The following is a 24814-nucleotide window of genomic DNA, read 5'->3' as shown; positions in this document are numbered from 1 at the left end:
CTTGGCATGGTAGTCCTGTTATTTGACATCATGAAGGGGTGTGGGGGAGGGTGAGTATTTGATCATTGGTATTTTGGTCTCTGAACTGGCAGTTGAGAGCCCATTGATAAAAAAGCAAAGACAGAAATGGCTGGTTTCATGGGATAACCGTAAGTGGCCTTGTGATAACCAGTAATTAAACAAAGACTTAATATTCACACCTTGTTGAGTATCTTTGTAGATGCCTTGGTCACAGTGCTGAGCAAGCAGACGTTAAGTTGCTCATGTTTTCCCAGTGTTTGCAGGCAGCTAGCAATGGGCGAACATGTTGTGAGGCTATACTGTAAGAGAAGAGAATTTGAGTTCCCTAGACATACTTTGAAGAGGAGAATTTTCTACCTGTTCCAACAGGTTTTTGAGAAAAATTATATTTAAGCTGAGATACAGTAGGAATTAGTCAGTTATGGACAACATTAATTATATATTATATTAAGTTTTATCATCTTTTTTTTCTTGAAATTAGTAGTTGCTTCCATTTATTAAACTAGGCAGTTGTCTATGTTGGCTTTGTAATGATATGTGTCCTCACTTTAACTTCAGAAACATTGAGAAAGTTACAGACTTCTGTGTCAGCTTCAGAGAGGTAGTTTAAGTCTCAGAGATGTTCTAGTCCTCCCCCCCAACTCAACTCCCATCTAAGCTGCTGGGGAGGGTGTCAGCACAGTGGGCGTGAACACCCAGCTCACATTAAAGCTACTCTGGAGGGTGTCAGCACAGTGGGTGTGAACAGCCAGCTCACATCTAAACTGCTGTAGAAGGTGTCAGCACAGTAGGTGTGAACAGCCAGCTCACATTTAAGCTACTATGGAGAGTGTCAGCACAGTGGATTTTTATTAGCAAAATGTGAAAACACAAATAGTCTACAATACCACCCTATTTGAATGAAAAGATGTTTTGATGTTTTTTGGTTACATGTGCTGTGGCAGTTTGAATGAGAATGCCCCTCCCCCCTTCATACATGCATATATTTGGATGCATGGTTTGCAGTTGGGCTTTGGGGAAGGATTAGGAAGTGTGGGCTTGTTGGAGGAGGTGTATCACTGGAGGTGGGCTTTGAGGTTTCCAAAACCCACACTAGACCCAGAGTTACTCTCTTCTCTCTGCCTGTTGCCTGAGGATCAGGATGTAAAGCCCTCAGCTACTTCCCTAACTCCGTGCCTACCTACCTGTCACCGTACAGCCCTCTGTGAACCTGTAAACAAGCTCCTAATTAAATGTGTTCTTTTCATAAGAACAGTGGAGCAGTAAGACACACACTGTCCTGGTAGTTTTATGTCGAGGTAGAGTCATCTGAGGGAGGGAACGTAGCTGAGAAGTTTTTCTTTTCTTTTTTTTTTTTTTTTTTTGGTTTTTCGAGACAGGGTTCTCTGTGGTTTTGGAGCCTGTCCTGGAAGTAGCTCTTGTAGACCAGGCTGGTCTACAATTCACAGAGATCCGCCTGCCTCTGACTCCCAAGTGCTGGGATTAAAGGTGTGCGCCACCACCGCCCGGTTTAAGAGAAGTTGTTTTTCTAAGAGCTGGAGGTAAGCACGCCTTTATGGCATTTTTCTTAATCAGTGTTGTGGGAGGGTTCAGCCCATCGGGGGCGGAGCCATCCCTGTGCCTGTGATCCTGCCTTCTTCTAGAAAAGCAGATGGAGCAAGCTATGTGGAGTGCCGGGGGCCAGCCTCCAAAAACCACCCATCCCATAGTGGAAGCATGTGTGGGAATTTAGAAATAGAGTAAAGAATACGAAGACACAAACGAAAATAATAAAACGCAGAAACATAGGATAGTATTGGGAGAGAACTTTTCAGTGAGTACTGAAAATTTGCCCATGTTTAATTTCCAACTGGCTAATATACCCTGACCCCAAAAACGTAGAAGTAAAACAAAAGACTGCATTACAATAAACTGAAAGCCATGGACTACATTCATTGCTCACGCCCTAGGCTCACACCCTAAACCAAACACTCTGTAGGCAAACCACTCCCTGGGTGGAATCCCAAGTTATTTCCATAAAGGGAACTGGAACTTAGACTCTTGTTTTAGGTAGGAACCAACTACTTCCCTATTTCAGGGGCAGGAGGTCTGGCAGCACCTGTTGACAATAGTCTTGAGAGAGCAGGACACTGAGTTACAGCTAGGTGGGACTTTTGCTTGAGTAAGAAGCACAATAACCTAGAATGAACTAAAAACAAGTCCCAAACTCTCTGACCTTTGGCCTCTTTGGGCCTCCACAGTGGAGCAAGCCTGTAAGCAGCTCCACTCCATGGCCTCTGCATCAGCTCCTGCCTCCAGGTTCCCGCCCTGCTTGCCTTCCTCCCTACTGAAACTGTTTTGTGGGCCTGTGAGTGAAATAAACCCTATGTTCCCCAAGTTGTTCTTGGTGACAGTATTTCATTAAGGCAAGAGAAAACATAACTAAGACCTAGCAATGCAATCACATCAATCAATCGATTTTGTACCTACATAAAATCTAAAACCATAAATGACAGAAAATATACAGTATTCGCTTTTATGACATTGGCTTAATTAGCTTAATGTGGTTATCTCCAGTTTATCATTTTTACCATTCTAAAACAACGGTAATGATTTCCCTGCATTGAAAGCATTTAGATCAGTGTCACAGATGGAAGGACCACCACACCTTCTCAGTTGAAGTTTTATTTTCCATATAATTATCTTTTTTTTTCATATATCCTGATTATCCTTTCTCCTCTTTTTACTCCTCCCAGTTGTTCCCCATTTCCCCTCCCATCTGGATCCACCCCACTCTTAGTTAGGGTTTCTACTGCTGCGACAAAACCCATGACCAGAAGACAAGTTGGGGAGGACAAAGGTTTATTTGACTTCCCCTTCCCATTGCTGTTCTTCACTGCAGAAAGTCAGGGCAGGAACTCAAGTGGGGCAGGATCCCTTCCGTAGGCAGGAGCTCATGCAGAAGCCATGGAGGGGAACTGCTTACTGGCTTACTTCCCTTGCCTTGCTCAGCCTGCTTTCTTATGGAACTCAGGACAACCAGTCCAGGGTTGGCACCATCCACCATGGGCTGGGCCCTCCCGCATTGATCACTAATTGAGAAAATGACTTACAACTGGATCTCATGGCAGCATTTCCTCAGCTGAGGCTCCTTCCTCTCTGATGACTCTAGCTTTTATTGTTGACACTCAAACCCAGCAAGGATAACCCCCTTTCTGTCTCTCATTAGGAAATAAACAGGCTTCTAGGGGATAGTAATAAATATAATATAATGAGAATAACAAAAACTAGCCTAGGGGAACATCATGAAGCTAACGAAGGGAAAAGGCTGACGAAAGTTATGGACACAGACCCACTCACCCGCTCACTCAGGAATCCCATAGAGACACTGAACTGGAAGCCATAACATAGATGCAAAGGACCTGTAGGGCGAAAACAGAGAAAAAATATAAATGTTAAAAAGAAAGGACTGATATGACAATATGAGTTGGCGTCTGCAAGGATGCCACTGAGTTCACTTGTGTTGGCCATCTACAGCTGGGCACGATGCAGTCTACCCTTAAGAGCAGTTTGTTTTTGCAGGGAGACCCCCATGGAGAGAACTAATTCATTTACTAGTGGTTATCAGCAGGAGGCAGCTTCTGGATTAAAGATCCTGGTCCACTTCCTTCAGCTCTAGACTCCATCTGGCACTTACATGTATGGGCCCTGTGTCTCTTGGTCTTTCTGAGTTCATATGCTCATCCAACATGTGATTTAGAGGGCTTTGTTTCCTTGGCATCTCCCCATTCCCACTGGCTCTTAGAATCTTCCCACCTCCGATTCTACAGGGTTTCATGAACCCTGAGAGGAAGGATTTGATGGAGACTTCCCTTTGTGGGCTATGTGTCCCAGGGTCTCTTACTCTGCATTTTGTCTGACTGTTTGTCTGGTATTTGTTCCTATCTGTTGCAAGAGGAAGTTTCTGTGATGATGGCTGAGCAAGGAACTGTCTATGAGAATACCAGAATGGTACTAGGCATCATTTTACGGCTGTTATTTTAGTAGAACAGTAATGTTTGGTTTTATCCTAGGTCCCTGAGTGTCTAGTCTCAGGTTCTTAGTTACCGAAGCAGTGCTGGGCGTGGGTTCCACCTGCTGGAGTGGGCCTTAAGTCAAGTCAGATACTGGTCGGTTACCCCCACAAGTTTGTAACACCATTGCCCTCGCTTTTCTTGCAGGTAGGGTACCATTGTAGATCGGAGGGTTTATGTCTAGGCTGGGGTTCATGTTTCCTCTTTGGTAGTGTGCAAAGTACGTTCCTGTACTGAAGACACTAGCAGGTAGAGGATAATTAATCTTCTCAAAAGTAATTTTCTTCTTTCTGTGCCTTGTTCCACATGTTCCAGTTCCGTATATGTTGGCGTACCCACGTGTGACTTCTGCCACTTTTAAACCGTGATCGACCTATGCAGGAAATAGTATTTGTGACTTGTTTTCTGAGTTACTAGCACGCTGTAGTCATCTCTTTCACCTGGGGTACTAGTGAATCACTTCACAAGCTATGTAACATTGCATGGCACAGAGTCCCAGTGTCCGTGTAGTTTTCCCTGTTGGCTGGTTTGATAGCTTTTATTCACCTAGCTGGAATCGTCAACCTTGCTGTTAGTCTTATGTTAGTAACTTAATGTCCAGAAGCTGTTATCAGAAGTAAACTTGCTGAGAAAAAGATATGCAGTTTTAATTTTTATGTATAGTCTGGATTGTTTTCCTAAAGGATTCAGCAATTCATCTGAATGTCACCTGCTGGAAATTGTCATCTGCTTGTGCTGGCGGGACAGGTGAAAGGTGTTATGTCGTGACTTTGCCTCCCTCAAGACCAGTGAAGTTAGACTTCTTTGCTGTGCATTTCTGTTTTCTTCTATGGACTATGCTCCTCTCCTGCTCGCCTCTCTTCTCCTCCGCTCTGCTCCTCTCTCTTCTCTCCTCTCCCCTCCCTTCCTTTCCCCTCCTCTCCTCTTCCCTCCCCTCCTCTCCTCTACTCAGTGCTCCTCTCATCTCTCCTGCTCCCCTCTCCTCTGCTCTGTTCTCCTCTCCTCTCCTCTGCTCTCTCTCCTCTGCCTTCCTCTCCCCTGCTCTCCTTTCCTCTCCTCTCCCCTGCTCTACTCTCCTTTGCCGCCCTCTCCTCTGCAATCCTCTCTTCCCCCTGCCCTCTACTATCCCCTCTCCTCTCTTCTCTCTCCCTCTTCTCTTCCATTCCTATGTAGCCTAAGCTGTCCTTGAACTTGCTATGTAGTTGAGACAGCACCGAGTTCTCTACTTCCCAAGCACTTGCACCCCCCACCTTTTATGATGGGATGATGGGGGGGGGGGGTGATGGGGGGCGTGTCTTTTTCCTATTACTGGGAAAAGCTTTATGTGTATCACAGGCTGTCAACTCTTTCTCTACCAAATGTGATTCATGCCAGTCTCACTTTTGTCCTTTCTGATTTTTTTTTAAAAACCTTTTTGTGGTTTTAAAGAGCTTTGATATAGAAAGATTGTTTTGAAGCAGGCTTTTCTTTATTGCTTCCAAGACTTTCATCTGGTTAAAAGATGTCTTAACCGTACAGTGTTTCCCCAAATGTTCTTGAGAGTTTTGCTTTTTTCTTTTAATGTGTATATTTTTTTTTTTTTTTTTTTTTTTTTTTTTTGGTTTTTTCGAGACAGGGTTTCTCTGTGGTTTTGGAGCCTGTCCTGGAACTAGCTCTTGTAGACCAGGCTGGTCTCGAACTCACAGAGATCCGCCTGCCTCTGCCTCCCAAGTGCTGGGATTAAAGGCGTGCGCCACCACCGCCCGGCTTTTAATGTGTATATTAATTTGTGTGTTTTGCCTGTATATATGTGCATGCATCATGTGCACACCTGATCTGGTGCTGGAGTTATGGACAGCTGCGAGCCTCCTTTTGGGAGCTGAACCGAACTCAGAGATCCAGTTGTTTCTGCCTCTCAAGTGCTGGGATTAAAGGGGCGCACCACCACACCCAGTTAAAACAATTCTTTTTGTACTTACAGAATTAATATATTTTAATTGACCAGTAGTCTGTCTCCTAATATCACCTTCCTGTTTCAGTTCACCATGTCCAGCCCACCACACTGACTATCGTATCAGCCAGTTTTCAAAAGGCTTCTCAATAAGTACTTTCCAGTTAATGTCCTATTTATTTTAAGGATTCTCACTTACACCCCTACATTCTACTGCATCCAGCTCATTATGTCATGGATGAAGCAGAGGAATATTAAATTTTAATTATTATTATTAATTTCCTGGGATCACAATGGCTTTCATGACAAGTCAGATTTGTGTGTGGTTTCTGGGGACTTAATTTCAGCTCCTTGTGTGACAAGCACTTTTACCCACTGGGCCATCTCCTGATTCCTAGTGTGTGGTATTTTGTTTTTGTTTTTGTTTTTTTTCTCTCTTTTCCAATCTTTTTTTCTTTTTCAGCTCCACTGTAGGGTTTTGTTTGTTTGTTTGTTGTTTTTGAGGTAGGATCTCATATAGTGTAGACCAACTTTAAAATTAGTAAGTAGCTAAGAATGAACTTGAACTTTCAATTCTCTGGCCCCTGCCTTCCAACTGTTGGAATTATAGGCAGGTACTACTAGATTTTATCTAAATAATGGAACTTATAAACATAAAGGTAATTTCTCATATCTAATTCCAAATGATAGCCCCTCTCTTTTTAGTATTTACTGCATGCACCTGGTTTCACAACCCCTCTGTTCTCATCTTTACTCCTTATTTTATTTGGTGATGTGTGTGTGTGTGTACATGTATCCGTGTGTGTGTGTGCTTGTGTGTGTGTGTTAATGTGACTGTCCTGGTGGAGCCTACACCTTTCTTGTCACACTCTGCCCTCTATGCTGAAGGTACTGTTTGCCCATCAGCCATCCCACCTCTTCCCTCTCCTCTGTGTTTGGCTTGGCCCCCACCTCTAGGCCTTCGCTCCCTGCCTCCTGCAACTACTGTCTTAATCTGCCTGTGGCTCCTTGCTGTGCACCTTACTGGCACAGTCTAGTATTTTCTGTGCCCGTTGCTCCAGAACACCCTTGGCAGGATGTCACATCTTTAACAATCCTCTGACTGTGATGGCTTCTCAGTCACTCCCCCCCTTTCAGGTTAGCTGGTTGAGTGCCTCCTCTGTTTGCTCTGCCTGTTGGCCTCTAGAATCTCTGTTCTCATTTAGGCCTCTGCTGCAGCACTTCTCAGATGAGTTATGTGGATTGTCTGTCTTTTGAAACCCACCACAACTAAATGGTCTTTCTGGAATGTACTTTTTCTCTTTTTTGCTTGTCCCTTGACACTTATTTTGCAGTTCTTTTCTCTCTGTTCATTTCAAAGTTATACTACAGTTTACTAAATTCTAGGTTGATGTGGGGATTCCCCTCTGTATGCTGTGAATATCGTCGGTTAATAAAGAACCGTCTTGGACCTGCACAGAACAGAATGGAGGTAGGCGGGGGTAGGGTGGAGACTAAACTGAATGCTAGGAGAAAGGAGGCAGAGGCAGAGAGAAGCCATGGAGCCACCAGAGACAGGCATGCTGAAACTTTGCTGGTAAGACACTGCCATGTGGTAATACACAGATTAATAAAAATGGGTTAAATTAAGATGCAAAAGCTAGTCAAAGCCAAGCAGTGGTGGTGCACGCCTTTAATCCCAATACTCAGGAGGCAGAGGCAGGTGGATCTTTGTGAATCTGAGTCCAGCCTGGTCTACAAGAGCTAGTTCCAGAACAGGCTCCAAAGATACAGAGAAACCCTGTCTTGAAAAACCAAAAACCAAAAAAAAAAAAAAAAAAAAAAAAGCTAGTCAATAAGAAGTTAGAGCTAATAGGCAAAGCAGTGATTTAATTAATACAATTCAGTTTCTGTGTAGTTATTTCCAGAGTCTGGGCAGCTGGAAAATGAACAAGCAGCCTTCCACAACACTAGTTTTAAAAATGAGAATTCAGGGTTTTTTTCAAAGTTTTTCTTCTTTGATTTGAGAATAGTTTGAGCTTCAGTTCATCCTTACAATCCTTACAGTATAAAATATTTACTTAGACTTAGTTGTGTCTCTGCTATTGAGAAGACCTACATCTCAGCATTACAGCAAGATGCTGGGCTGGAACTTTGTATTTCAGGGGTTAGAGTACACCCTTGTGGGGAAGCATGGCAAAGGGCTGGCTCTGCAGCGAGGCAGCAGGAGAGCAAGCAGCTGCCTGTTCCATGGTGCCAACCAGGAAACAGAGGACAGATTGGAACAGGACCAGGCTAGAACCCCAAGGCCCAGCCCTGAGACCATCTGTGCCAAAGGTTCCACAGCCTCCCCAAGCGGGGCCCCTAGCTAGGGATCAACTGTTGAGCCACACAAGCCTGTGAAAAACATTTTTGACTAAATCCATGATAGTTGCACTCACCCCCCCCATAGTATATCTATCTTCTTAGTGATTATACTCTTTAATTACATCTAATCAGAATTCTTAAATCAAAATAAACACTTAAAACCTCTTTATAATTTTATGCAGTGTTTTCAACAATCAAATAAAATTAAATTTACAAAGATAAACTTTGACATATGCCAGTCTAATAACTTCTAGCTAATGAGTTAGGTTCAGCCTTTTCTCTGACAGGGTCATTGTTAGATAGCAGATATCTTATCTATGGTATGTACAGTTGCCAATTTCCCCTTCCGACTGTCCAGAATTAGTCACTCTTCTCTTTCCTAAGACACAGTACCAGGACAACTGATGGAAGGAGGGGGTTTTGTGGCTCATGATTTGAGACAATGCAGCTAATCGTGGTGGGAAAAATCATGGGAGGAGGGTGAGGATGAGAGTCACTCTGTGTCTGCAGTCAGAAAAGCGATGGATTCTGGGACACCATGCCCTGTCTTACTCTGGGACTCCTGTTCCTGTGATAGTTCCAGTCACATCAAAAGAGTGGGTCCTGGTTTTCACTTAAACCTCTCTAGAAACCCTCACCAACACACCCCAAAGGGTCTCTTAGGTGATTCTAAACCAGTCAAGTTCCAATGGAATCTCCTGTTTCAGGGACTGCTGGAAACAATAGTTCCTTTCATCTGAGCATTTATGTCTTGGCATATCTGGCTTGACACTTTTGCTGAGATATTTGAACATTGTGTCAGGCCAAAGAACCTCTGTTTTGTGTAGTTACCTGGAAGGAAACAGTGCAGCTGCCTGTCCGTGCCTCTGTCAGTTCACAGATGCCTGCACTGACTTTGACGTTCTGACTCTGAGAACTCGCTTGATTAGGACATTTGCTCAATGGAATGCGGATTTTCTCCTAGAAAAAGCTGGAAGTAGATACTGTTTTCTTGGCACAGCACCTCGTCTGATTTTAGATTTTCAGTGTGTGGTTGAGTTCTCAAGACAGGCATAAGAATTTTCTCATAGGCCGGGTGGTGGTGGCGCATGCCTTTAATCCCAGCACTCAGGAGGCAGAGGCAGGCGGATCTCTGTGAGTTCGAGGCCAGCCTGGTCTACAAAGGGAGTTCCAGGACAGGCTCCAAAGCTACAGAGAAACCCTGTCTCGAAAAACCAAAAAAAAAAAAAAAAAAAAAAAAAAAAAAGAATTTTCTCATAGGTGGAAAGAGGACATTAAGGAGGGGGAAAAGAAAGAAGAGGAGAAGGGACTCTGATTCTCATTTCCCCCCCAAACCAGAACGGCACTGATGGTTTGGCATTTAACAGCAACTTACACACACAGTGATACTGCTGTCTGTACTGAATTCTTTTTTCTTTCCACTGTTAGCTTTCCTGGGTATTACAAGCTCTACCGTGCCTCCCTTTGTCATTTTTCTCTTGGGTGGTTGTTTGAGATCTGTGTTTGTGGCAGCAGCTGTGTTGGCATCAGCAGGGGTCAGACACCAGAAGCCGTCTCATAGGGCCACTGCACAGTCACTGTTCTTCACCTAGCATTTTCTAGGCATCCAGGTGAAGCCAGGGTTGTGGGCCAGAGGCACAAAGGGCTGCAGTGTCTGTTCCTATGCGTCCTCGGTCTAGGCCCGAGCAGGAATCATTTTACTCCTCAGTTTCTCAGGAATGCTGAGTGACAGGCAGAATGGCTGCCAGCGCAGGAGAGAGGCCAGATGGCCAGGAGTGCAGTTTCCCTGCAGTCAGTGTGATAGACAGGGTCACAGGCACTCCCAGGACCTTGTACACAGGGACAGGAGCCAGGCAGGCAAACCATGCTGGACCACTCTCTTCAGGACTGGCTGCCTCTGATCCCTTAGCCCTGACAGCCAGAGCCAGAGCCACTGCTCAGGAATGTGCTCTGCCCCTTCTACCTGTTTGCCCCAAGTGGCCACTTCCTGGCTCTAGAGAGAGAGTGGAGAGGGAGCGGTGGGTGGAGGGTAGCAGGGGCAGGCCAGCGACTTTCCTGCAGAGACCCCCCCCACCCCCCCTGTAGCAGACAGCACGGTTCTGTGTAACCCAAGAAATAGCTCAAGGTTGTGGCTTAGCAACCTGCAAGGGTTGATTCCAAACTCAAGGGAGCAAAATACATTTCACAAAGAGGCTAAGCGTCTCTCCTTAAGCAGGGGGAGTTTACTTGATAATATTAATGATTATAGCTGAGATACTTTGCATAAAATATATTTAAATTATATGTAAATTACCTGTAGGTCACTGGGAGAAATGAGTACCATGGGTGTCAGGGTGGGAGAAGAAATTGTTGTTGTTGTTGTCTTTGTTTTTCGAGACAGGGTTTCTCTGTGGAACTGTCCTGACTGTCCTGAAACTCACTGGGCTGGCCTTGATCATAATTTTTATAAAATAATTTTAGGGTTGTTTTTAAGTTGAATACATTTTTGGTAATCTGTCTAAGGTGCTTATAAACATTCTCTGAAATATTTTCCTCTCCTTCTTTACTCTCTTCCCAAAGAATAAAAACATTGTACATATTTACTCCAAAAGCAAAGTCAGGTCATAAAAACAACCCAGTCTCCCGTGTTTAATGATAAAATAACAACGTTTTTGTTTTTCTATTTAAAGGTCAGCACGATTGTGTGGCTATAATCAACAATTTCTTCCCTCGAGAGAGGCTGGATTATTACACTAAACCCCAGGGATTGGATAAAGAGCCAAAACTGCCTCCAAAGCTGGCAGGACCACTGCACAAAGTCATCACCACCACGAACCTCCACCCAGTCAAGGTAGCCCGCCATCTGATGTAGCTGCTTTTCTGATTAGTGTTGCTACAATGTTTAAACTGTTCTCATGCCCCTGGGTCCTCAATAAGTGTTGCTACAATGTTTAAATTGTTTCCATTCTGCTGGGTCTCAATCAGTGTTGCTACAATGTTTAAACTGTTTCCTTGCCGCTGGGTCTCAATCAGCGTTGCTACAATGTTTAAACTGTTTCCATTGCTGGGTCTCAATCAGTGTTGCTACAAAGTTTAAACTGTTTCCATTCAGCTAGGTCGACAATCAGTGTTGCTACAATGTTTAAACTGTTCTGATGCCATTGAGTCCTCTCAATTAGTGTTGCTACAATGTTTAAACTGTTCTCATGCCACAGGGTGGTCATTATCTTGGGCGGAATCCTGTAGATGAGGTGCTTACAGTGAGCTCCCGTGTCTGCTTGAGTCATTGCGGGAGTATGCTCAGTGAATGCCAGGAGCTGGTGAGGGAAAGCAAGAGAAGCAGGGCAAGAGGCCAAGAAGAGAAGCGTTAGCCTTGTTTAACTTGACCTTATCCCCAGGCATCGCTGCAGACAGCCTGACTCCAGCCCTGAGAGAGTGGGAGTTCTTTAGTATGTCATTGACCTGGACCTGTCCCCAGAGTGAAAGAACAACCTTCTGAGGAAATGAGGTAGCTCCCTTGAACGAGAGAAGTTCTTAGGAAGAAAGTGTTCTGTGCCTTAGTCCGCGCTGAGTGTGGCAGGCCCGGTATGAGGCCTGGTAGCATGAATGTAGGTGACACCCCATTGACTTGTACAGCAATACTTATCCTCGGGGGACTGCTCAGAGGCGCAACCCTTCCATTAAACATGAGCAGGTTTTCAGTGTAGGTGCTCTGTGCTGCTTTTGACGATGCTGTTGGTGGAGTTAAACCGATTGTCGCTTCGGCATCAGAGTTCAAGTTGTTCGGTATAAGTTACAAGGGCTGTTCTCAGTTATTTTTCTGTCACCTTCTACATCTTCAGTCCTTTTAGTGTTTGTTGTTCCAGACAGGGTTTCTCTGTGCAACCTTGGCTGTTCTGAAATTAGGCTGGCCTCAAACTCACAGAGATCTGCCTGCCTCTGGCTCTTGAGTGCTGAGGTTAAAGGTGTGTGCCAACTGGCTTCTTCCTTCCTTCCTTCCTTCCTTCCTTCCTTCCTTCCTTCCTTCCTTTCTTCCTTCTTTCCTTCCTTTCTTCTTAACAACAGAAGCTGCATAAGAAATCTGAAGAAGAAGAAGAGGCTTAGGGTTTACCTGTAAACTCCTCCGCTCCCTCCTGGGCATTTCAGCCATCCTTGAGAACTCCCAAGGGTATCAGAAGCTCCTTTTCCCTGGGCTTATAGGCATGGGCTTATAGGACTCTGTTAGATGCAGAGAATGACTCTGAGGCTCCAGTCAGCACACCCTGTTCCTCTTTGGAGTGGAGTCCCCTCCTTTCTCTCCAGTTTTTCCTACTAATTTCCTTTCTCTCTCTCTGACTTTCATACCTGTTTCTTTGCCTTCAGATTGCAGGGAGGTTCTGGAATCCTGTCTGACATTTGCACAGCACCCACTATGTCTGCTGAATGTCTTAAAATTGTCCTATTTCCAGTTATCTTTGCAGATACATACCCGATGAGTAAATTAGAGGATTGCCTACATATGCAGGCAACATAAAAGCATCTGAGATGGTTGACATGATTGAGTCCTTATAGAGGCTTGGCACTGTGGCCCTTTCTCGAGACCCAGCCTGCTCTCCATAGGAACAGAAGTCATTCACCTGAACTCTGTCTTTCATCTATGCCCTCTGAAACCCCCTCTGAAGCCAAAGCTTAAAAAAAAAGCACAGATTCTCCCCCCCTCCCGCTCTCCCAGCTTCACCTTTCCATTGCTTTTGTGCATAGAACAGCTGTGTTTGCACCTAGGTTACATGGCTGCCACAGCAATGTATTTGTTTTCAAAATGACTTGGGGAGTTGTGTGCTGATGCCCAGACAATAATGGTTATCTAGGAGAAAAGCAAGAGCGTTGAGAACAAGATCTCTGGAAAAATCACAATAGCGTTGAGAAGGGCCTGGGAGGGAAGAGCAGGCAGGTGATGGTCCAGACCTTCTTTGTGCAGGGGCTTTTCAAAGACTGTTGACAAATTCATGAAGTGGGGGGTGGGGGGACAGAGTGAGAAGAATGGGAGATGCTACCACAGGGGCGTATTCTTTGCTAGCCGTCCTCAGAGACGCAGGACGCATCTTGATTTCTGCTGAAAGGAACACACTACTTCTGTTGACAGTGCATGGTGGAGGTGTTCTTTACTTCCTTCCGCACTGCGGGGGAGAGGAAGGACACTAGTGTGAATATTCCTTTGTGGGTGGGCGTGTTTCACTAATCCTGTAGCCTTTGGTCATAGTTTCTTAAGTCTTAGTTCTGCTTTGTGAAATAAATAAAGCCAAGTGTCTCAATTTTTTAAAAAAATCACTAATATAGACTACTTTAGATTTTTTTTTGGTTTGGTATCCATTGAAATTTATTGCTATTACTAAGAAGAATATAGAAACCAAAATGATATTTTCTGTTTTGTTTTCCATAATGTTTTTTGAACTTTCCATGAGACCATGGACTCTTGGATTACAAGGTTCTGACAGAATTCCTCTGGGGTCTCTGCAGTACATAGGTGATTTAACCACTCTATTCCTACAGCTACTCATGAAAACCAGCAGATACCACTGTTTTATTTGAAACACATTAAATAAGACACATAAGGAACTCACAATACAACATTTAGTAGGCAGGAAATGCTCAGAAACTGTCATTGGGGGGCAAAACATGATGAATCTGAAGTTTATTACCTAAATTTTAGTTCCCATAAAAGAGTAAAACAGACTGCTTTAGCTTTTTAAAAAGAATTTTGCTGGTAAATTTGAGTCAGTACTCCTAATTATTTTATATAAGTACACCTTATATAAAATATTGAACAGTTTTAAATGATCATAATTACCAGAAGTACAAATGGGTAGTTAATGAGTTCTGTTACATCACAGATTATTTTTTCTACAAATTAATTTTTTAAAATATTTATTTATGTTATATGTATATATTTGTGCCTGAGGGTATGTTTATGCACTGTATGTGTGCAGAGCCCTAGAAAGTAAGAGGAGGGTACCAGATCTCTGGAACTGGAGTTACAGATGGTTGTGAGCCGCCATGTGGGTCCTGGGAACCAGACCTGGGTCCTCTGCAAGAGCAGCCAGTGCGTTTAGCATGTGTGTAAGCACACCACCTGTGTACCTGGTACCTGTGGACACCGGAAGACAGCATCTGAGCCACAGAAACTGGAGCTGTGTCTGCCTTTGCGCCGCTGTGTGGTGCTGGGCTGCATCATGGATCTTCTGGAAGAGCAGCCGTAACCACTGAGGTGCTCATCTCTCCAGTCCCCGCAGATGAATTTTTTATATTTGTTTTGTTAGGGAGAATAATCAGCAAATTTACTAATAAAGATTAAATTTTGCTTACTTCATGAAGTCTGATAATTTATTATAATGTGCTGGATCTTAAGAAAATATGAGTAATGTCAAAGATAATTTCTTATTGCCCTTATATCTATGTTAGATTTTCAGGAAAGCAGGTAATGGGCATTGTGTCAATTCACAGATGCTTTTTCTTCATGTCTGAAGAGAATGTCATCCTCAAACTCTCCTCCTTGGCACATGTGTTGAGCTGAAGCACACAGGTTACAAAGTCCTGACTGCTGGATACACTGACCAATCATGCACGTTTTCATCCTGATTGGGCCTTCAGGGGCTGCAGATGGTCTTCTGTGGGCTAATTGCAAGTCATAGACCCTGTGACAAGGGTCATAAAAACACTTCTGATTGCATTAAATTTGGGCTTAGTTAGTCCATAAATAGGAAATGTAGGACTCGTAGTGTGTAAGGCTGAATTACTTCCTACTCCTCTCCCTTTCAAAGCTATTTCTGGGTTCCATTTTATTTTATTTATTTATTTATTTATTTATTTATTTATTTATTTTGGTTTTTCGAGACAGGGTTTCTCTGTGGTTTTTGGAGCCTGTCCTGGAACTAGCTCTTGTAGACCAGGCTGGTCTCGAACTCACAGAGATCCGCCTGCCTCTGCCTCCCGAGTGCTGGGATTAAAGGCATGCGCCACCACCGCCCGGCTCCATTTTATTTTTTTATTTTTATTATTTATTTATTTATTTTGATTTTTTCGAGACAGGATTTCTCTGTGGTTTTGGAGCCTGTCCTGGAACTAGCTCTTGTAGACCAGGCTGGTCTCGAACTCACAGAGATCCGCCTGCCTCTGACTCCCAAGTGCTGGGATTAAAGGTGTGTGCCACCACCGCCCGGCTCCGGGTTCCATTTTAACATAATTGCATTATTGTCTCCACAGTACAATGACTGGACTCATGTTAAGGAAAACTTCTGCAAAGAGATGTAGTTAAGTGGAAAGTAAAAACATGTAATGTTTCTAGACTTCCTCTGTAGAGGCCTGATTTTCTTGTAATTAGTAGGAGTTTGAGGACTAGGGAGCTAACTCAGAACACTTGCTTAGCATTCAGGGAGCCCAGGGTTCAATTCCCAGCACCTCATTAACGGGGCATGGCAGTGCCCACCTGTAACCCAGCACTAAGGCTGTGGAGGCAGGAGGGTCAGAAATTCAGAGTCATCCTGACATTGCATGTTCAAGGCCAGTCTAGGATACATGAAACCTGTCTCAGAACCCAAAAGGAAAGGAGGGAGGGGAAAGGAAGAAAGGAAAAGGGAAGGAGAAGAGTAGGGAAGAGTTGCTGTTTTCCTATGTATGGGGTTATTGAGTTTAGTAATGCTAACTGAAGTCACTGTTTGCTCTGTGATACTGCTCTGTGTGTAATAAAGGTGCGTGGCACTGTTATCATTTATAGAGCATTTTTCAGATACTGCATTGTGTGCTGGGAGGCTTCCCAGCACCTCAGTACGGGTAGAGGACAGATCACATTTTAATTTTAATGTCAGGAAATTCCCTAATACTGGATCTGTTTTATAATGCAGAATAGTAGCGATTTGCCTTCTAATCTGACTTGTGCAGTCTTGTGTGTGATTCTAAGAAGACCCTGGGCGGTCTCGGCCTCAGCTGCACTCTCTCCCTCTCTGTGCATGGAGACAGCTTTTGTGGGATTTCAATTCGGTGGCGTTTCTTCTAGATTGTGATGCTGGTGAATGAGAACCCTCTGCTGGCAGAAGCAGCCGCTCTGGGGAAATGCTACAAGGTGCTGGATCTGATCTGTGAGAAATGCATGAAGCAGAGAGACATGAATGAAGTGCTGGCTATGAAGATGCATTACATCAGCTGCATCTTCCAGAAATGCATTGGTTTCCTCAAGGAAGGGGAGAATAAACTGGATACCCTGATCAAAAGGTATGGCTTCTACCATGCCATGGGGAAATACACTCAACACACTCCTTATAGGAAGCCTGGTGCCATGGGTAAAGATTATATTTTAGCGGCAGCAGACACTGTTGGAGTCATGTGTTGTCTCCCAGAAACAAGGGACAATATTAGACCCAGACAGAGTTTGGTAATTTTGTTGTTTCTACTGATTGACTCTTGAGGAATCTTTCACAGTGGATCAGTGACCTGGATAAGACCGCACAGCTAGAAAATGGCCCACGTGATGAGATTATAAGTGTATTGTGATGTAGGCTGCGGTACTCTTCCTGTGTCTGGTACCACACCTGGCAGGGCTGAGTGTGACCTCTGCCCTCCGACTACAGGGATCTCACTAGAGTGCAGCTTTACTGAGAAGAAGGAACTGAGTCAGGAGGCTCACTGGGGACAGCTGACTAGGTCATTAGTAGCTGGCTAGCCTGATGACAGTGCTCAGCCCCTTGAGGCAGGTGTCACCTTTGCTTGTTAGATGTTGGAATCTTGTTCAGGCCTACTGTTGAGTCTGGATAACTTGAGTCCCTCTGCATGAGATGAGGAGACCCTAGCAATTTTAACACAAAACCATTAAAAGCTTTTGGGTCTTCCCAGGAGGGAATTGCTTTAATGATTCACCTTGAACTGTTTAACCCTGTCCTTCAGCTTGTTGAAAGGCAGAGCGTCTGATGGCTTCCCGGTGTATCAGGAAAAGCTGATCAGAGAGAGCATCAGGAAGTTCCCGTACTGTGAAGCCACGCTCCTCCAGCAGCTGGTTCGAAGCATTGCTCCCGTGGAAATTGTAAGGCTCCTCTTCCCTGTGTTAACTGCCCAGTAAGACCCAGCCACCGCCTGCTGTGACCCAACGACAGGTTCCCCTTACTATTTGCTTTTATTGTTTCTGGAAACTTTTAGGAGCCAAATTGGAAATAAGTTGGCAGCGTTTTTCCACATCGGAAAGTAGAAAGAGAAAGAAATCGTACAGCTCTGAATGCTGTGCCGGGTGGATAGCCCTCCGCCCAGGGCTAGAGGCTCACACACGCGCCTCGCTGGCTGCAAGAATAACTAGTGCAAAGTTCCTGAGTGCACGGACTGGTCCTCTGGGGCACCAGAGTTCAGGCTGTCCACAGCTGGGCGAGCCAGCACAAGGCTGGCTGTGCTTGCAGACAGCAGTCGCAAAGGGCCAGATTCTTCTGTGCGACTTTAGTGCCTCAAATTAGGAATGTTCTATACTTAAAAAAAAAAACAAACAAACAACCAGAACATGCTGTATATCTTTCTAGGAGGTAAATTTTACTGCCATTGTCTTACATGGCTTCGTCGTTCCGTCATATATTTAAGTGCTGTCTCACAAGATGCTTTATGCTTTCCCTGTCTAGAATAGTTTTCTGTTCACCGTGCCGATTCACGCTTTTACAGGCATGTCAACCAAATCCTGTGTTAGCTTTTAGCCTGATGCAGTTCCAACAACATGGCTTCCTCTGTTCACTTCTTTGAACCTGCTGTATTGTCATCCTCGTCCAGGCACTCCAGGTGACACGATTAACCCTGGGCAGTGGTTCATGCGTATCGCACGGCCCTAGTCCTTTTACACAGACGCTCTCTTCTTTCTTTAGTACAGTTGGCTGTTTGCCATGTGGGCTTCTAAAAGATTGGGCAGCAAATTGTGAAGGTAAATGATTGTGGATGACCATAGCAAGCTCTGGCCAACAGTTAAATCAGTAAGGGTTTCTGTCACATACACGGAAGTAACCAAAGCTAGCAGACCAGGCACGATGGCTCAGGAATGGACTAAGGAATCCTCCTGCTCGTCCATGCTTCTCAACCACATAGGCCGCCACAGGCATGTTTGTGTGTACAGACTTGCAAGGCATCAGACATTGCCTGTGGGACACATTCCCTCCTCAGGCAGGGAGAAAGAACAGCAGTCTATCCGCAGGGAAGGTGCTCTCTACACAGTCTGGGTTGCTCGCATGTTCACTGGAATAAGGTTGTCTCTTATTTACATGCAAACTAAATTGCTCTCTGTTGATGAAACATTTGGAGAGTTATGTCAGAGAAGTGGCTAGCAGTGGCTGTCATGCAGAGTGCCCAGTGCTGGTGAGTGGTAACTGAGAGAAAGCAGAGCGACAAATCCAGCAGCCCCGGGTTTTCAAACAAACCCTCAGTGCCTCAGAGGGTGGCCGCTGACAACCAGAGTTCAGTCATCTTATCCAATGGTGGAAGAGAAGCACCAGCTCTGAGTTGTGCCTGACCCCCATGTGTATGCCATGACCTGCATGTGCCAGTGTACACACACACACACACACACACACAAATGCACATATTAAATTTTTTTTCAAGAATAAGCTTTCTGTCTATGGGGCCAGCAAAAAGGCTCAGCAGGTAAAGACACATGCCACCAGGCCTGAAAACTTGATTTTGATCACAGAGAGCCACTTAGTATCAGATAGATAAGGTAAAATTTATGTTTTAAGTTCCAGGAAACTGACTCATGTTTGCCATTTGTTGAGGTAGTGACAAGCCAGTTATGTGTGGTCTGTGAAGGACAGACTGACTTCCACTGTTAGTCCTCTGACCTCCACCTGTGCAACCTTGGCACACACCCACACAATACAGACAAATTAAAAACAATTTTTTTTAGAGTCAGAGCATGTCAGCATTTCATCTGAGCCTCATAAAACCTTAATTATGTCTTATAAAGTATGATGTTTAATTTTTTTTTGGTGATTTACTTGGTCAGGAAAGGTTAGTAATAAAGTTGAGTAGGATTTAATGTCATTTTGAAATATCTCCCTTTCAAAGGATTTTGTCATTTAATAGTTATATATTCTGAGTTGGACCTAAGAGGCCAGGCCTGACATTTTCACTATTTGGGATTAAGCCAGGAGAGTTACAACTTCAAGGTCTGCTTGGGCTACTGAGCAGATTTACAAGGAAGATAAGTAGCTTCATAGGATCATGTCTCCAAATAAAAAGTAAAAAGAATGCTGAGGATGTAACTCAGCGATAGAGCACCCGCCTGGCATGCAAAGACTTAATCTAGTCCCCCGTTCAAGAAGCAAGTTCTCTAAAATACTTTTTGAAAGCTTACCATTTGGTTTCCCAGATGGCTACCACCTATGGGTTTTGTGGTACTGCAAGTTCCCACACCTCTAAGGTAACAACAGCTTCTTGTTGTAATGTGAGGGTTGCAGACTGGTGGTGGCCATGACAACCACTGTTGCTTCTGCCAGTTCTGGTGTCTGGGTCCCCATACACAGGTTTTGGTTCCCTCTGTGACCTGATAGACCTCAACAGGAAGTGTGACACATGGCTTTCTCTAGGGAATCTCAGTGGAGCATTGTAGCAAGTTATATGGCAGAGGGTTTGCCTTGTCTATCAAGTTTTAAAACTCTTGTTTTTACTCTAAAGAGTAGCATTGCCATTTTTGGTGTCAGCATCAGCATGCCCAAAGGTAGATAACAGCCCATGTTTGGTAAGGTTTGCTCTTTCTGGTGCTTCTCTATGTAGGGATAGTTTACATGCTTGGCTGTGCTCTAGCAGTAGATCACATGCACAGCTGTGCTCTAGCAGTAGATCTCATGCACAGCTGTACTCTCACAGTAGGTCACATGCACAGCCATGCTCTAGCAGTAGATCACAGGCACAGCTGTGCTCTAGCAGTAGGTCACATGCACAGCTGTGCTCTAGCAGTAGGTCACATGCACAGCTGTGCTCTAGCAGTATATCACATGCACAGCTGTGCTCTAGCAGTAGATCTCACACAGCTGTGCTCTAGCAGTAGGTCACATGCACAGCTGTGCTCTAGCAGTAGATCTCACACAGCTGTACTCTAGTAGTAGGTCACATGCACAGCTGTGCTCTAGCAGTAGATCTCACACAGCTGTACTCTAGTAGTAGGTCACATGCACAGCTGTGCTCTAGCAGTAGATCTCACACAGCTGTACTCTAGTAGTAGGTCACATGCACAGCTGTGCTCTAGCAGTAGATCACATGCACAGCTGTGCTCTAGCAGTAGATCACATACACAGCTGTGCTCTAGCAGTAGGTCACATGCACAGCTGTGCTCTAGCAGTAGGTCACATGCACAGCAGTGCTCTAGCAGTAGATCACATGCACAGCCGTGCTCTAGCAGTAGGTCACATGCACAGCCGTGCTCTAGCAGTAGGTCACATGCACAGCCATGCTCTAGCAGTAGGTCACATGCACAGCTGTGCTCTAGCAGTAGATCACATGCACAGCTGTGCTCTAGCAGTAGGTCACATGCACAGCTGTGCTCTAGCAGTAGGTCACATGCACAGCTGTGCTCTAGCAGTATATCACATGCACAGCTGTGCTCTAGCAGTAGATCTCACACAGCTGTGCTCTAGCAGTAGGTCACATGCACAGCTGTGCTCTAGCAGTATATCACATGCACAGCTGTGCTCTAGCAGTAGGTCACATGCACAGCTGTGCTCTAGCAGTATATCACATGCACAGCTGTGCTCTAGCAGTAGATCTCACACAGCTGTGCTCTAGCAGTAGATCACATGCACAACTGTGCTCTAGCAGTAGATCTCACACAGCCATGCTCTAGCAGTAGGTCACATGCACAGCTGTGCTCTAGCAGTAGATCTCACACAGCCATGCTCTAGCAGTAGGTCACATGCACAACTGTGCTCTAGCAGTAGGTCACATGCACAGCTGTGCTCTAGCAGTAGGTCACATGCACAGCTGTGCTCTAGCAGTAGATCACATGCACAGCTGTGCTCTAGCAGTAGGTCACATGCACAGCCATGGTCTAGCAGTAGGTCACATGCACAGCTGTGCTCTAGCAGTAGATCACATGCACAGCTGTGCTCTAGCAGTAGATCACATGCACAGCCATGGTCTAGCAGTAGGTCACATGCACAGCTGTACTCTAGTAGTAGGTCACATGCACAGCTGTGCTCTAGCAGTAGATCTCACACAGCTGTGGTCTAGCAGTAGATCACATGCACAGCCATGCTCTAGCAGTAGGTCACATGCACAGCTGTGCTCTAGCAGTAGATCTCACACAGCTGTACTCTAGTAGTAGGTCACATGCACAGCTGTGCTCTAGCAGTAGGTCACATGCACAGCTGTGCTCTAGCAGTAGATCACATGCACAGCTGTGCTCTAGCAGTAGGTCACATGCACAGCCATGGTCTAGCAGTAGGTCACATGCACAGCTGTGCTCTAGCAGTAGATCACATGCACAGCTGTGCTCTAGCAGTAGATCACATGCACAGCCATGGTCTAGCAGTAGGTCACATGCACAGCTGTACTCTAGTAGTAGGTCACATGCACAGCTGTGCTCTAGCAGTAGATCTCACACAGCTGTGCTCTAGCAGTAGATCACATGCACAGCCATGCTCTAGCAGTAGGTCACATGCACAGCTGTGCTCTAGCAGTAGATCTCACACAGCTGTACTCTAGTAGTAGGTCACATGCACAGCTGTGCTCTAGCAGTAGATCTCACACAGCCATGCTCTAGCAGTAGGTCACATGCACAGCTGTGCTCTAGCAGTAGATCTCACACAGCTGTACTCTAGTAGTAGGTCACATGCACAGCTGTGCTCTAGCAGTAGGTCACATGCACAGCTGTGCTCTAGCAGTAGGTCACATGCACAACTGTGCTCTAGCAGTAGATCACATGCACAGCTGTGCTCTAGCAGTAGATCTCACACAGCTGTGCTCTAGTAGTAGATCACATGCACAGCTGTGCTCTAGCAGTAGATCACATGCACAGCTGTGCTCTAGCAGTAGATCACATGCACAGCTGTGCTCTAGCAGTAGATCACATGCACAGCTGTGCTCTAGCAGTAGATCTCACACAGCTGTACTCTAGCAGTAGATCACATGCACAGCTGTGCTCTAGCAGTAGATCACATGCACAGCTGTGCTCTAGCAGTAGGTCACATGCACAGCTGTGCTCTAGCAGTAGGTCACATGCATGCCTGTACTCTTAACAAATGTCCTGCATTTGATCCTCAGTTTTAGCTGGAAGAGTGTGAGTGCTGAGTGGCTCCCACAGGCTCTTATCTTAATGATGTAAGGAGATACTTGAACATGGATGTCATGGCTGTAATGTCCATTGAATGTACGATTCTCTACTCATTCATTGGTAGACGAGAACTACCTTCTGATAGAAAGCTCCTTCTGCATAACGTATCTGCGTGTGCTGCCACAACTGGGGGGACTTTACTTGTGAAGCAAAATTACACAGATTTTTAAAGATTTGGTATAGTATTAAGCTCAGTATTTGACATTTTTGGTATATCTTGGTAGTACCTGGGGTATTTTAACAATGCAGGCTCCTGGACTACACTCTAGAGAGAATGCACGAAGTGGTTGGACCTCCATTTTTAACAAGGGTGGTGCATGTCAATATTTGAGGACAATGGGTATGCACCTTCATTCTTGATGAAGTATAAAATTAGCTTAGGCTCATTTTCCGTAAAATTTTCTTACCACTTCATTTATTTCAAAAGAGAATCCTCAGCCCTTCTGCATGGCAAGATGTTTTGATTCAGGACTTGACAGTCTGAAAAGCAGCTTTTTAAAATGTTTCTTGAATTTTCTGAATATTTTTAGGCTGTCTTCAGTGTTCAGGGAAGTATGGGACATTGTTTTCATACTTTCACACTTGGTAAAGAGCCATTATGACAGTTGGTAAGATAATAGAAAAACACATTCTCATAAGAAAGTGATAAATACTCAGTGAAATTACAGAAAGTAGCAAAGTTTTGCTTGGGAATAAATGTGCAACATTTAAGAATCCAGGACAGTGAACGGGTAGCAGGTGAGTTAGAATATCCTGTTGTTTTTGCTTATCTTCAAAATGTTTCAATACCTTTGTTTCAGGTAGATAAATATTTACCCTTTTCATTTTCTCCATACGTTTTAAAAAAATTTTTACAACCTTCTTTTAGCAGTCACATAACATGAAATTTCACATTTTAAAAACTTCTTGATGCAGTTCCTTGGGTGTTTATTAAAGAGGGTAGAATATTTGAAAGTATATTAAAATGACTTAAGCATTGAGATAGACAGTAATGAGGGCTCTGTGTTTGTTCTATAAGGTATCAATATTTACTTGATGTCAATTCTCAGAAAAAGAAAACCTGCAAGTTAATTGTCCTGTTCCTGAAGTTAGCTTGAAGTTATTGAATAATACTAATTGGCAATGATTGTATTCTAGAATAGGGACACATTTTTCCCTCTCATTTATGGAGATCAGGCCTTGCATGTTATATAATTTGTGTAGAAGAAGGTACATCCAAAAGACTGATTCTTCATCACAGAGTCTGTGTCATGAGCATTAGCGGTTTTCCCCCTACTGTTTCTGGTCAATACCATGTGTCAGTGTTCTCTCTGTGGTCTTCCATGGGTATTTCAGTGGATATTCTCTCTTCTTTACACTTCTAGGGTTCAGACCCCACTGCGTTCTCTGTGCTTACCCAAGCCATCACAGGACAAGTGGGTTTTGTGGATGTTGAGTTCTGCACCACCTGTGGGGAAAAAGGAGCCAGTAAAAGATGCTCAGTTTGCAAAATGGTAAGAGTGAAATTCTTCTAAACCCATTGATGTGTAGGGAAGATTGCTCCAAGCTGACAACTGAATTCTAGCATTGTAGGGATATAGCCCCACCCATTGGGGGCGTGCTCACCTTGGGCTAATGTTTACTGATAAATCTGCCGGGCGTGATCCCACCAGCCCTTTTTCTCTGCTTTTCCTGTTCTCCCCGGGAACCTGTGGTCCTGTAAGTCTATTTCCTTATTAAAGCTGTATATATCTTTATAATCTGTTTGCATTCATTTACGCCGCCACATAGCATCACGTAAGTGTAGTAGTTGAAATTAGTCTTATAATAAATTCTAGTAAGTAAACATATTAAACAGCAGCTCAGCAGAGAACTTCCTGTGTGCCCCGGTTTCTACCAGCACATACAGAAAAGAAATGAAAGGATAAAGGAAAGAAATTAGACCAGAGAGCACCAGGACATGGGTTGGTGTGGCTAGGAAAAGCCACACTGGAACAGTTCACAACTGACATTTCATGTTGACTTCTCAGTCTTCATTCATCTCGTCTGTTTAAACCAGCGCTTTTTAACTGCCAACAAATGGCAATTCTTAAGAACTCTACTTTCCCGTTTTCTAGAGTTATCTCTATAAAGTATGTGTCTGATTATGTTCTTCTCTCATCCTGACCCAGTACACATGAACATGCCCGGTAT

The 24814-nt window shown here is 44.4% G+C and overlaps 1 protein-coding gene across 1 annotated transcript in view; it reads left to right on the top strand.

Moving 5' to 3' along the window:
• Ankmy2 (ankyrin repeat and MYND domain containing 2) overlaps positions 1–24814 on the top strand; it is a 51840-nt gene that overhangs the window by 20749 nt on the left and 6277 nt on the right. Inside the window, exons 5-8 of the mRNA XM_057783254.1 lie at positions 11019–11179; positions 16358–16572; positions 17242–17377; positions 24007–24135. Of these exons, the coding sequence (XP_057639237.1) occupies positions 11019–11179; positions 16358–16572; positions 17242–17377; positions 24007–24135 (641 nt within the window). The remainder of the gene's footprint in view (positions 1–11018; positions 11180–16357; positions 16573–17241; positions 17378–24006; positions 24136–24814) is intronic.

This window comes from Chionomys nivalis, chromosome 10, assembly GCF_950005125.1.
Source record: "Chionomys nivalis chromosome 10, mChiNiv1.1, whole genome shotgun sequence".
Taxonomy (NCBI): domain Eukaryota; kingdom Metazoa; phylum Chordata; class Mammalia; order Rodentia; family Cricetidae; genus Chionomys; species Chionomys nivalis.
The sequence above is the reverse complement of the archived record's forward strand: the minus strand, read 5'-3'. Positions and strand labels throughout refer to the sequence as shown.